The following is a 12,339-nucleotide window of genomic DNA, read 5'->3' as shown; positions in this document are numbered from 1 at the left end:
GCCTGCGGCGGGGTGGGGTGTAGGAGGGGGTCCCACCTGCCAAGGCATGTTTTTCTTTTCCTCTTCTCGTCTGTTTTTCTCTCCTCCTCTTGCTCCTCTGCTTTAAGCCGTCCTTTAATAATAAACATTATAAATTTTATTTGGGAAACACTTGAATATAGCGTGCTTATTCTGGGTCAGGTCTGTTTGTAAGTGCTTTGTGTGTATTAACTCATTTAATCCTCAATCCAATGGGTTAGTACTATCATTATCCCAATTTTTAGATGGGCAACCTGAGACCTAGAGAAGATAAACTTGCCCACGGTGTCACAGCTGGTAAGTTGAAGATAGGAACCCAAGCATTTTGGTGCCTGCATCTGTTTTCTTGAACAGAACACTAGACCGCCTCCACTAATCCTTAAATTTTGATCAGAGCTTTAACTTTCTTCTTCTCTGCTAATTTCTTTTCCCTTTAGGCTACGCGATTCTTTAGTGATTTTTAATTATCGATGTGGAACTGCTCCCATTCTTGGATCCTTCTCTCTCTTTCTCTTTCCTTTCTCCGACCTTTTCTTGCAGGCTAATAATGTGAAATGCAGAGTGGGGCCTCTGAACTTTCCTCGAATCTAAAGAAATACTATCGATGGATGCAAAATGCAGAGCATTTCCTGCCCCTTGGCTCAAAATGTCAGCAACTCTGGAGAAGGCACTTATCTTTGATCAGTGTTCGCAGGGGTGTGGCTCACTTGAGGAGTCCTGTCCCCTTGAGAGGCAGGCCCTGGACGTCCTACCTGGAGAGAGACAGGACTGGATGTGGGTACATGACTCTCCTAGCAGAGAGGTCATAGAAGTGAGGAGAGATGGAGAGCGAGATCTGGATGGAGAACAGGTAAAAGGAGGAAGTGTCTCTACTGGCCAGGGGAGAAAAACAGTGAAAAATGTGAATTTCTTAATAGCTAAGGGAAGTGGGGGCAAAGCTCCTGAACTGAGATTCTTCCTTAACCTCTTTGTTACTGACTGTATTGTATTGATAGTCTTTATAGTTGCATGCTTTTGTAGGGAAGTCTATATGCCATCTCTGTCTTTTAAAATGGAGTGAAAATTGGATTGTCCCTATCTCTGCAGTCCAATCAGACTGCTCTTCATGCCTTTCCTGGGATTTTAAGTCTAACATCTGAACATTTCTTCCCTTTTGATGACATTCTCACATCTAGGCTCTATCCAGTGCCCAGGAAGGGCAGAGCTTGGCACGTGAGAAGATTTTAGCATCAACCTTGGATTCACCAGTTACCCAACAGTGGCCCACAGTCATCCAGCCTGAAAATGTCATTCCCTTTTCTTGGGTCCTGCAAAAGAGAGGTGGGGAGCTAGCAGTCATCCTGTTTATGGGGGGCAGTTCAGTAGAAAATGAGCTAGGGCATGGTACCAAAGAACTAGTTTTTAGATGTTATACACCTGAGTATTTTTTAAATAGACCTAAGCGAACATTGGGCTGTCCTCTAAGTGACTGAAAGCCACTCCTTAGCTGTTCCTGAAGCAGTTCCACCCCACTGTGGCTCAGGAGACTGGCTACCTTATCTCCTGAGGCAGGGGTCAGCAAGCTCCAGCCTGCAGGCAAAATGGGACCCATCACTTGTTTTTGAATGGCCCCTGAACTAAGAAGGGCTTTTACATTTTTAAATGGTTGAAAAAAACACAAAAGAATTATAATATTTTATTACATTTAAAAATTATGAAATTTCTAATTTCAGTGTCCATAAATTTTATTGGAGCACAGCCATATTCATTTGTTTATATATTGCTTTTGTGCTATGACAGCAGAATTGAGTAGTAGTGACAGAGACTGTATGGCCTTCAGACTATAAATATTTACTAACTGTCACTTTATAGAAAATATTTTCCAATTACTCCCATCCTGGAGTGATCCACAGCCCATTCTTAAAAGTTGCCATGGAGATTGAACTTCCTGTTCCCAGCTGTTCCAAGCTTCATAGCTCTGTACTTATCCTCCTTTCCCCCAGAAAGCTCTCTCTGGGCAGCGTGATCCGTCAAGAAGGAGACGAGGAGACCAGTCTCTCAGGCTACAGCTTGGGGCAGTACTTGTGAAACTTCCTGGGTCAAATCTCTAAATATTAAGAACTTACTTGCATCCAAAGTCTGGATCTACTCATGAACCGTTGGGAAGACTGTCAGTGGGCCTGTAAACTGATTCCCACCCACAGTTAATAGGAGCTGTCTTCCCCAGGCCATCTTCATCCTTATAGTTCTTCTGTCCATAGAAGGCCTGGGAATGGCTGTCCCTTACTTGGCTTGTTAGATTAGTTTAGGTAGGGATCTCCTACTTAGATCCCTGGCTCTGGGCAGTAATAGAGAAAAAACTAGGCCTCAGGGTGAAGAGGGAAAGGAGTTGTCCCACTCCTACTAGGGGCTGCCATTGGTGGGGAAGTAGGGAAAGAACAGAGATAAGTTTGAGGAGAGGTATAGGGCTACATGCCAGGAACAACTTATATGATCCTGGTGTATCCTCATAACACCCCTTTTGTCCGATTAAGAAACCAAGACTCAGAGAGGTGAGGCCAGTTTAATTAGTTTGTATAGTTCTGTAGGCAGAGCCAAGACCTGAACTCCTGTTTCTCAGCTTTCAAAGGTCTGCTCTTTCTACTGATTGTATAGACTGGGTTTGGAATTTGCAGAGGGTGAGCTATTCACCACTGTCTTAGGCCTTTTTCTTACCAATTTATAGTTGAGTTTGGGAAATAACTCCCAGTTGGTGAATCACCTGATAATGTTATATGTATTGTTTGGGAAAAGTGCAGAAAGATTAGGAAAAGTTAAATGTTTTTCCTTGAGTAAGAGGAAAGATGTAACTTAAATGGGAATACNCAATTTTTTATCAAATTAATACCAGTTTATTTTGGTGCAAAACAAATTTGAATTCCATACACAGTTTTTTTTCATATATGCATTTTCCATGAACTTTGTGAAGACCCCTTGTGTATTAGTACATTTTGTTACTATGACAGAATACCTGAGACTGGGTAATTTATAAAGAAAAGAGGTTTATTTGGCTCAAAATTCTAACACAGCTGCATTTGGTGCAGGCCTCAGGCTGCCTCTACTCATGACAGAAAGTGGCAGGCAGCCAGCAGGTGCAAGCAGATCACATGACAAGAGGAAGGGTGGGGGTGCATGCCAGGGTCTTTTTAAACAATCAGCTATCATGGGAACTAATAAAGCCAGAACTCATTCACTACCCCCACACCCCAGGGAAAGCATTAATTCATTCATGAAGGAGTTACCTCCATGACTCAAACACTCAAAAAGCTCCCAACACTGCTGCATTGGGGATCACATTTCCACATGAGTTTTGGGAGGACAATACATCCAAAGTCTATTACCTTGTATGTTTCAGAATAAGCCAATAAAACGGAAGTGTGTTTTGAAGAATACTTGTACACGTTCTCTGTTAGTAGGAGCAGAGGAGACCAATATTAAAGATATAAACACACAAATCTTTACACAGAAACTCCTCTCTCTTTTGCTCTCTCTTCCACTCTTTCTCCCCCTCCACTGCCCACACACAACAACATAGAGTTTTCATATGCTCTCAATAATGCTAGAATATTGAGCAGATTAATCAGGCAATTAAGTAGATATGACACCCTGTGGGGAAAAAAACTGAACATCTAAGATTCAATTATACAATAAATCCACCTACACATATGTACATGTATAATACACATATTATTTTTACCACATAGTAAACTTTGGAAAATTTTAAGCTTGAATGCAGAAGTTTTTATATAATCTCTCTTTCTTCATTTATTTGAAATGCAATAGCAGTCATATACGTCTTAATGAATGACCACCCTATTGAAACAATAGAGCCAATTAATTTATAGATACCTTCTTCACCATCCCATTACAACTGCTCTCTTTGTGATAGTGATAATCAGGATGTTGCTAAATTCATTGAATACTGCTTATAGCTGACTCTGAGAGCTTTCTGTACAGCATCTGAGGCTGGTAACAACTCTTTGTTTTTTAAAATAATACTTTCCTCTGGTTTCCTTTAAGTCATGCTGTAATGTTTTCCCTCTATTCTTTGTCCTCTTTAGTCTTCCTTCACATTGACTACTTCTTATTCACAAAAACATCAAGCGTGTGTGTGTTGCCTGAAGCCTTTTGATATAACTCAGGAGTTGGCAAACTTTTTCTGTAAACAGTCAAATGGTAAATATTTTAGGCTTTGCACGTCATGAGTTCCTCTGTCGTGACTACTGAGCTCTGCTATTGAAGTGTGAAAGTGTTCTTAGACAGCATGTAAATGAATGGGTGTGGTTGTGTCTTATAAACTTCATATACAAAACCATGGGGTTGGCTAGATTGGGACAGTGAGTGGTAGTTTATTAACGCCTTTTCTTTCTTTCTTTCTTTTTTTCTAAAATTAAAAAAGGATTATTATTTTTTTTCATTGTACATGTTTATGGGGTAGAGTTTGTTCTTTCAGTAAATGTATGTACTGTATAATGATCTAATCAAAATAGTTAACATATCTATCGCCTAAACATTTATCATTTGATCCTCTTTTCTGGCTATCTTGAAAAAAATCAGCTTTGAACTACCTCAGGTCAGTGTGTGTGGATTTGTTACTATACTAATGTTTGCTATGGAGGTCCTGCCTACTCTACTTTTAACCAAGGAATTAGCTATATAGAAGCCTATGAGGTATTTGGATTGGAAAATGCTTGCAAAATCTTTCTGCTCTTTACTTTTATTTATTTATTTATTTATTTATTTATTTATTTTTTTAAAAAGATGACCGGTAAGGGGATCTCAATCAACCCTTGGCTTGGTGTTGTCAGCACCAGGCTCAGCCAGTGAGCAAACCGGCCATCCCTATATAGGATCCGAACCCATGGCCTTGGTGTTATCAGCACCGCACTCTACCGAGTGAGCCACGGGCCGGCCTTGCTCTTTACTTTTATAAAGTGACATAAAACAGAACATAGTGATGATGAATAGAACAGTTATGCCTAAATAGCTTGGCTGTTATTGCAAGACTTTAGTTCTAAAGATTAGCTTATAGTTTATTGAGAAGGAAGGAATCTATGCTAGCATAGATATTTGAGGGAAGAGTCAAGAATGCCATGGTTTCTCTTGTTCAAGATAAATTAGGCTGAGGTGTAGTGGAGGCCATGGGGAGGCTACCAGGCTGGAGGAGTGAGTGTCGCCTAGGTGATCTCAGCCTTCTTGTGGCACTTCTTGTTTCTAAAACTGGTACTCTTCATAGATAGAGTGGTAGATGTGCAGGTTTAGATAGGATCATCAGAAAGTCTTTAAGGTGTCTGTCAAAATAACAGTAAAGCTACAGTGAAGGTTCAATGGTCAGGTTATTTGCATTTGCTTCTGTATTTTGCTGCACTTAAAGGGATCACAATCTGCATATCTGACTTTTTATTTTTAGCACATTTCTGCTCTGAGTCACGTACCAACTACAGTGATTGTAGAAGCCCTGGACTTCTATAAGATGTTGGGTTGCTCTGGGTGAGAAGCACTGGTTTAGGATCATACATGACCTCTCCATCTTTCTTACCTGCCTTGTACAATCAATTTCCAAAGCCTATTAATTTTACCTTTTAAATAATTCTGAACTGTGCTCCATCCTAGTTCAAGTCACTTTTATCTCTCACCCCCATATGGCAAAGATTTCATCTTGACAGAATAATTTGTGTGAAAAAATTAACGTCTAAGAAGGTGATGAAAGATAATGACCTTTTCCTTAGAAAAAATGCATATAGGCATGTACACACAATTTTGCACATCATTTAGAGAGATTCATATGCTCCTTGTAGCCTATCCAGTGGACTTCCAGGTTAAGAGCTCCCGATTTAGAGGATTCCTTCTTGACCAACACATAGCAAGTAGAGTCTCTAGACTGCAGAAAGTTAATCACTAATGGTGTGAGTCCCATACCATTTTGCCTTTATTTTCACGATAGTCACTATAATTATGGTTATATATGTGATTGTACTCAGGAACATGAATACTGAGGGTAGAGCAGGCAACTCAGAATCTGAGATCTTTGTTTCTAATGAAAATCTTTATCTTGGATTAGAAAAGGATCTGAAACTTTGGCCATGAGGAATTTTCCAGAAAGAGAGGTATCTTGAATACAAACTATTTATTTAAATTTTTATATTGAGCACCTACTATGTGCCAGGTACATAGTAAGTAGTATGTGTTCTAGTGCTGGAAACACAACAGTGTATAAAATAAAGTTCCTGTCCTCAGGGAGCTTATGTTATGAATGCTAAAAAATAAATGTGTATGTATGTGTGTATAGAAATAAAACAGGATTAATAGTAATGAGTTTCAGAGAAGATAGAGTGGTAGATGTGCAGGTTTAGATAGGATCATCAGAAAATCTTTAAGGTGTCTGTCAAAATAACGGTAAAGTTACAGTGAAGGTTCAATGGTCAGGATATTTGCATTTGCTTCTGTATTTTGCTGTATTTCCTTAACGGCCTATTTAGTTTTTGGCAAATACCATATGAAATATCTTCATGGTAAAAAGACATGCATCTTTTTCCTATTGTAGTTACTGATTTCACCTTAAATAGTTTATTATAGAAAGTCCTCATTCAGAGAGTGTGGCTAGGGATGTAATTGTAGCAGTCCAGTTCCTTACAATGGTAGAAGATTTGGCATCCTGTTCCAGTTCAGATGATGAAGGGAGAGAGATAAACAGACTGATTATAGTTTGTGGCTAGAAAGTGTGAGAATGAATAGGGTAAGGATCATCCTGAGGAATCAAGTTATCAATTGAGGGGAGATCTGGATGTAACGTACATTATCTGAGAAACAAGAGATTAGTTTCATCAGCTGGTAAGAGGCTGTTTGGCCCCAGCGTTCAGATAATATAGGATTTCTTATTTGGAGAGTTCTGTCAGAGAATTAGACAAAGGAATAGCTGGGATATTCCATTTTCTGTTTTATAGAATATTAAATAAATGATCTAAGCCAAATGGTTTTTAAAGATAAAATAGTAACATGTTTGGTAAGAGTATATGTATTGCCAAAGGCCAGCAAAGCTGTTTGATGAAACTCAAAAGCTCTAAACTGCTGGTGGGTTTGAGGAGGCACTGTGGGCCCTCATCTGGGAGCTGCAGGTGGGCCGTTGGTCCTGTCTGGGAGTAATATCTAGAACTAATATAGGACCGATATAGCTAGGAGAGGAGAGGCCAGCTTTCAGTTAAATAAGTCCTGTTTTCCTTGTCAGCCCCTTGTATACATGAAGCTAAACAATTCATCTATTCATTTATTTATTTCTCCACTCATTTATTCACATAATTCATACACTCATTTATAGAGCATATTTTAAGTGCCAGAGAATTATGCTGGGCAATAGAATTACAAAGTTGAAGAACATTTGGCTCAGGGCACTTTAGTCTTGTTGGGGAAACAAATCTGTGATAACAATCCACTGTGACAGAAACATGTACACTGTGCTGTGGGAGTGGGGTCAGAGAATACTGCTATTCAGACTTGAAGAGAGGCTATTAGAGGGTTTCTGGATTAGCTGATAAAGCAGAGTTCAGGATCTGTGAAGATGTGAATTTGGAAATGAAAGTATGGGGTAACTTTAGGGTTTGAACGGGTTTTCTTTCTAAGTACCAGGCAATGTGAAAGGAGAATGGATTTATTGTGGATGAAGGCAGGTTAACAGTGAAGTAGCACAAAGGCCAGTGAGTGACCCTAAAGGTTCACAATGAGCTAGCCATATCGAAGGAATGAAAAAAAGAAAATTCTGCAAGGGACCTGTTGAGAAAATAGAATAGTTTAATCAGGTCCCCTCTCCTTAGGTCAGGTTGGGGGTGGTGCAGCATTCTTTGTACGCAAGTTGTGTGTGGGAGGAGTTAGTGTGCATGGGCGGCCCGCAGTTTTGCCTGGGCCATCGGCCTGGGGCATCAGCCCACACGGCCATGCTCTCCAACCCACGGCTTCCAAGGACCTGTTTGCCGATTACCTAGCTCATAGACGGGCGTGTGAGGGGTCTGGTGACCCAACCTGGCATGTGAAGGGTTTGTGACCCAGTCTGGAACACGGGCTTGAGGGGTCTGTGAGCTCCAGACCCAGCCCTAGCTCGACAATTGGCCCAGTCAACTGCAGGATTATGGGTAGATAAAAGAGCACTACAGGACCTATTAAATATGTTTTAAATTTTTGTGAGGCTTTTTGTGTAGCAAATGACTGTATCCATTACATACTACTTGTATGTAGTTTGCACCTTGGTATCTCTTCAGGTTGTAGTAGAAAAGGTATGCCATAATAGATATAGAGGGGAGAAAGTCTGATTAAAAAAATAAAGGGGGGAAATTGCTGAATACTAGGATGCAGTTGATTCCAGAAGTTTGACTTGAGAAGTCTTTGAACTTTTGTGATGGATGGTGTCAAAGGTAAACACAGCCAAACATTAAAGTGGTGAAAATAGGTTTTATTCAGTAACTACTGACAGTAGGGGAAAGAGCTGAGTTCCATTCCGATTTGGGGAGGGGGGAATACCCAGGCTACATTGAGTGAGAGAAGTGAAAAAGTACAGAGTTGGTCAGCCTAAATAAGTTGAGGTCAGCTGTGTTTGTTAGCTGGCAACTCCCAAAGTTAGAATCTTGTCCTCCCACGGAGATTGGGAGACAGAAGTCTTATCCTTCTTGATTGCATTTCAAAGTAATGGCTCTCAGGTCCTTTTGAGATACTTCTGAGTTGCAAGAGATCCATATTTACAATTGTAACCCCTTTTTGTAAATATTCTAAGAAAGGGAGGTCGGGGCTTATCACTGGTGTTGGCCAGAACAAATAGTAAAATTTACTGGCAGTGGTAAACTTTCTCAGGTTGGCATTTTAATTGGGGGGTGGGGGGAGAGAAGCGGGACGGGGTCATCCTAGGGAGACAGCCTTACGCTGCTAGAAGCCATGATAGAGTTTGGTCAAGTCTTTTAGTGCAGGGGTTTGGTTGGAGTCATTAGTGCTGAGAGTTCTGCAGTTCTCAGCAGCGGTATGTTACAAAGCAAAAGTAATGGCCTGGCCAGTGAGCTGTTTGCTTAAGGGCTGCTCCAGTAGAGCATCTGTGTGAGACTGAACAGAACTTTAGTGGGAAAGCCCTAAGCATATATATGAAGGTTAGAGATCATTTTAGTTTGTTAACACAGATTGAATAGATGATGAAAAATGAGGTGAGAGCTACCAGAGAAGCTAATTGAGTTGAGAGCAGGTTCAACATGGCAGTGGAGTTCTAGTTTCTGTTTTTAGAACACATTTGGATAGGGTTCATAGATTCAGGGGAAGAATCATTAGCAGAAGAGGGTGGTCTTATTGAAGAATTGGCCTTCATTGACTGCATTGATTACTTTCTCCTCTCTCAGCATCTGCTTCCCCTGCATCTGCCTTGGATTGTGTGAATTGTCAAGGAGACAGGACACAGGAAGAGGTACCATTGATAAACTATCCCCAGGTGAGCTCTGTTGTCCTCTCTTCTTCCTGGGAGTGATTATTTTCTCTGAATAAAGCCAGTTGTAATTTCCACCCTCAATCAAGGTGGTCTTTGACTATCATTTAAAAAATTTAGATGTTTAATCCTCACTAAATGGGGTTTATTTGATGGTTATACCCTGACCCCCTTAATGTTTTCTCTGTTGTTCCCCTCCATTCTTTCCATAATCTTAATGAGGGTGATAGCACTTTACTCTAGCAAGGTCTCCTTGTTTATTTTATTGAAGTCATTATTGTATTATTCCCGGGACGGAAACTATTTGTTGTTTCAGGAGCTGGTGATGTTTGAAGACATAGCTGTGTATTTTACCCAGAAGGAGTGGATGTGTTTGATCCCTGCTCAGAGGGACCTCTATAGGAATGTGATGCTGGAGAATTATGAGAATTTGCTTTCTCTAGGTAAGGACTCTATTCATTCTTTTTGGTTCTGCTTTACTTCTTCATGTGTCAATGCCCAGTACTAGTTTGATAAGGATCATGCCTCATCTTTTTGGCCTCCTGGGAGAAGAGTGTCTTGGGACTTTCTTCAGGTTCAGAGATAGAATTTTTTCTCTCCAGGCCTAGTTTGGTGGAACTAGGTTGTATGTGCCCATGGAGACACTGTTTCCTTTGCCATCCTTGAATTCTGGTGAAACTCATCCTTTAATTCCTCCCAGCTCCACCAGGTTAGAGACTCTCCTATTGAATCCTACTGCACATAATCCATCATAAAGAATTTCATTTTCTGTAAAAAATCTTTCTATTCTTTGATGTAATTGTTTATTGTAATAAAATTCCCTGTTTGTACTGCTTTTGCGGCATCCCACAAGTGTTGGTATGATGTGTCTTTATTTTCATTAGTTTTGAGAAATTTTTTGANCTAGCGTAATTAATTTTGTATCTATTAACCAACTTCTTTCTATCTTTCCTTTGTCCCTACCTTTCCCAGCCTCTAGTAACCACTATTCTAGTCTCTGCTTCTGTGAGATCAACCATAGTAGCTTCCATCAATGAATAAGAATACATAGTATTTGTCTTTCTGTGCCAGGCTTATTTCACTTAACATAATGTCCTTTAGCCTCATCCATGTCACCTCAAATGATAGGATTTCTTTTTTTATGACTGAATAGTATTCCATTGTGTGTATATACCACATTTTCTTTATCCATTTACCTGTTGATGGACACTTAGGTTGATTACATATATTGTATATATATGTAATCTTTCAATTTCAATCTTTTGGAATTTGTAAATAGAATTGCAATAAACATAGGAGTGTGGATATCTCTCCAACATATTGATTTTCTTCCCTTTGCTTATATGCCCACTAGTGAGATTGCTGGATCATATAGTAGTTCTATTTTTAGTTTTTTGAGGAATCTTCATACTGTTTTTCATATTAGCTGCACTAATTTACATTCCCTCCAAGAATGTTTGAATTCACCTTTCTCCTCATCCTTACCAGCTCAGTTATTTTTTTTGGGGGGGGGATCTTTTTATTATTATTATTATTTAGTTAGTTAGTTAGCCATTCTAACGGGGGTGAGGTGATATCACATTGTGGTTTTGATTTATATTTCCCTGATGATTAGTGATGTTGAGCATTTTTTTCATACACTTGTTGGCCATTTGTATGTTGTCTTCTGAAAAATGTCTATTTAGAGTCTTTGTCCACTTTTTCTAATTGAAGTATCATTAGTTTTCTTTTTGCTATTGAGTTTCTTGTATTTTTATATTTTAATTCCTTGTCAGATGAATAGTTGCAAATATTTTGTCCCATTCTGTAGGTTGTCTCTTTCCTCTGCTGATTGTTTCCTTTTCTGTGCAAAAGCTTTTTAATTTGACATAATCCCATTTTTCTATTTTTACTTTTGTTACCTCTACATTTGAGGTCTGATTCAAAAAATTTTTGCTCAGAGTCATGTCCTGAAGCATTGCCCATATGTTTTCTTTTAGTAATTTCATAGTTTCAGGTCTAAAATTTAAGTTTTTAATGCATTTGAGGGTGATTTTTCTTAAGTGGTGAGAGATAAGGGTCTAGTTGCATTATTCAGTATTTGAATATCTAGTTTCCCAGCATAATTTATTAAAGAGACTGTGTTTTCCACAATGTATGTTCTTGGTGCCTTTGTGGAAAACCAATTGACTATAAATGCATAAATGTGTTTGAGGGTTCTCTATTTGGTTCCATTGATCTATATGTCTGTTTTTATGCCAGTACTATGCTATTTTGGTTACTATAGCTTTGTAGTATATTTTAAAATAAAATAGTGTTATGCATCCAGCTTCCCCCCACCCAAGATTGCTTTGGTTATTTGGGGATTTTTTGTGGTTCCATACAAATTTTTAAGATTGTTTTTCTATTTCTTTCTTTTTTTTGTCTTTTTCCGTGTCCGGCAACGGATCGCAACCCTCGGTGTTGCCCCCGTACTGGACCGGGGACCGACAACAGGATTGCAACCCTCGGTGTTGCTCCCGTGCCTCACTCAGCCAGTGAGCGGGAACCGGTCTATAGGTGGGATCCGAACCCTCGGCGGGAGTGCTGCTGCGCTTCCCAAGCGGCGGACTTATCCAGTGCGCCACCGGGCCGGCCCTGTTTTTCTATTTCTGTAAAGAATGTCTGTTGCATTTTTATAGATATTTCATTAAATCTGTGAATTCCGTTGGGTAGCACAGTCATTTTAATAATATTATTTCTTCCAATCCATAAACATGGGATGTTCTTTCATTTTTTTGTGTGTCCTCTTCAATTTCTTTCATCACTGTTTTATAGTTTTCCTTGAAGAGATCTTTCACTTCTTTGGTTAAATTTATTTCTTGGTCAAATCTATT

At 39.5% G+C, this 12,339-nt stretch overlaps 1 protein-coding gene across 2 annotated transcripts; it reads left to right on the top strand.

The window, feature by feature from the left end:
- Positions 1-189: 189 nt before the first annotated feature.
- Positions 190-10,152, top strand: LOC103581441 (zinc finger protein 197-like). 2 transcript variants are annotated; one of them, XM_008563273.1, is made up of 5 exons: positions 190-315; positions 559-868; positions 1,194-1,338; positions 9,402-9,490; positions 9,801-10,152. In XM_008563273.1, the coding sequence occupies exons 2-5, from the start codon at positions 623-625 to the stop codon at positions 9,990-9,992; spliced, it is 672 nt and encodes a 223-aa protein (XP_008561495.1). In that variant the 5' UTR covers positions 190-315; positions 559-622; the 3' UTR covers positions 9,993-10,152. The 2 variants fall into 2 exon arrangements, with proteins under 2 accessions (XP_008561495.1, XP_008561494.1); XM_008563272.1 differs by lacking the exon at positions 190-315 and having other exon boundaries at positions 490-868.
- Positions 10,153-12,339: the final 2,187 nt, after the last annotated feature.

This window comes from Galeopterus variegatus, unplaced genomic scaffold (genome assembly GCF_000696425.1).
Source record: "Galeopterus variegatus unplaced genomic scaffold, G_variegatus-3.0.2 Scaffold13053, whole genome shotgun sequence".
Taxonomy (NCBI): Eukaryota; Metazoa; Chordata; class Mammalia; order Dermoptera; family Cynocephalidae; genus Galeopterus; species Galeopterus variegatus.
The sequence above is the reverse complement of the archived record's forward strand: the minus strand, read 5'-3'. Positions and strand labels throughout refer to the sequence as shown.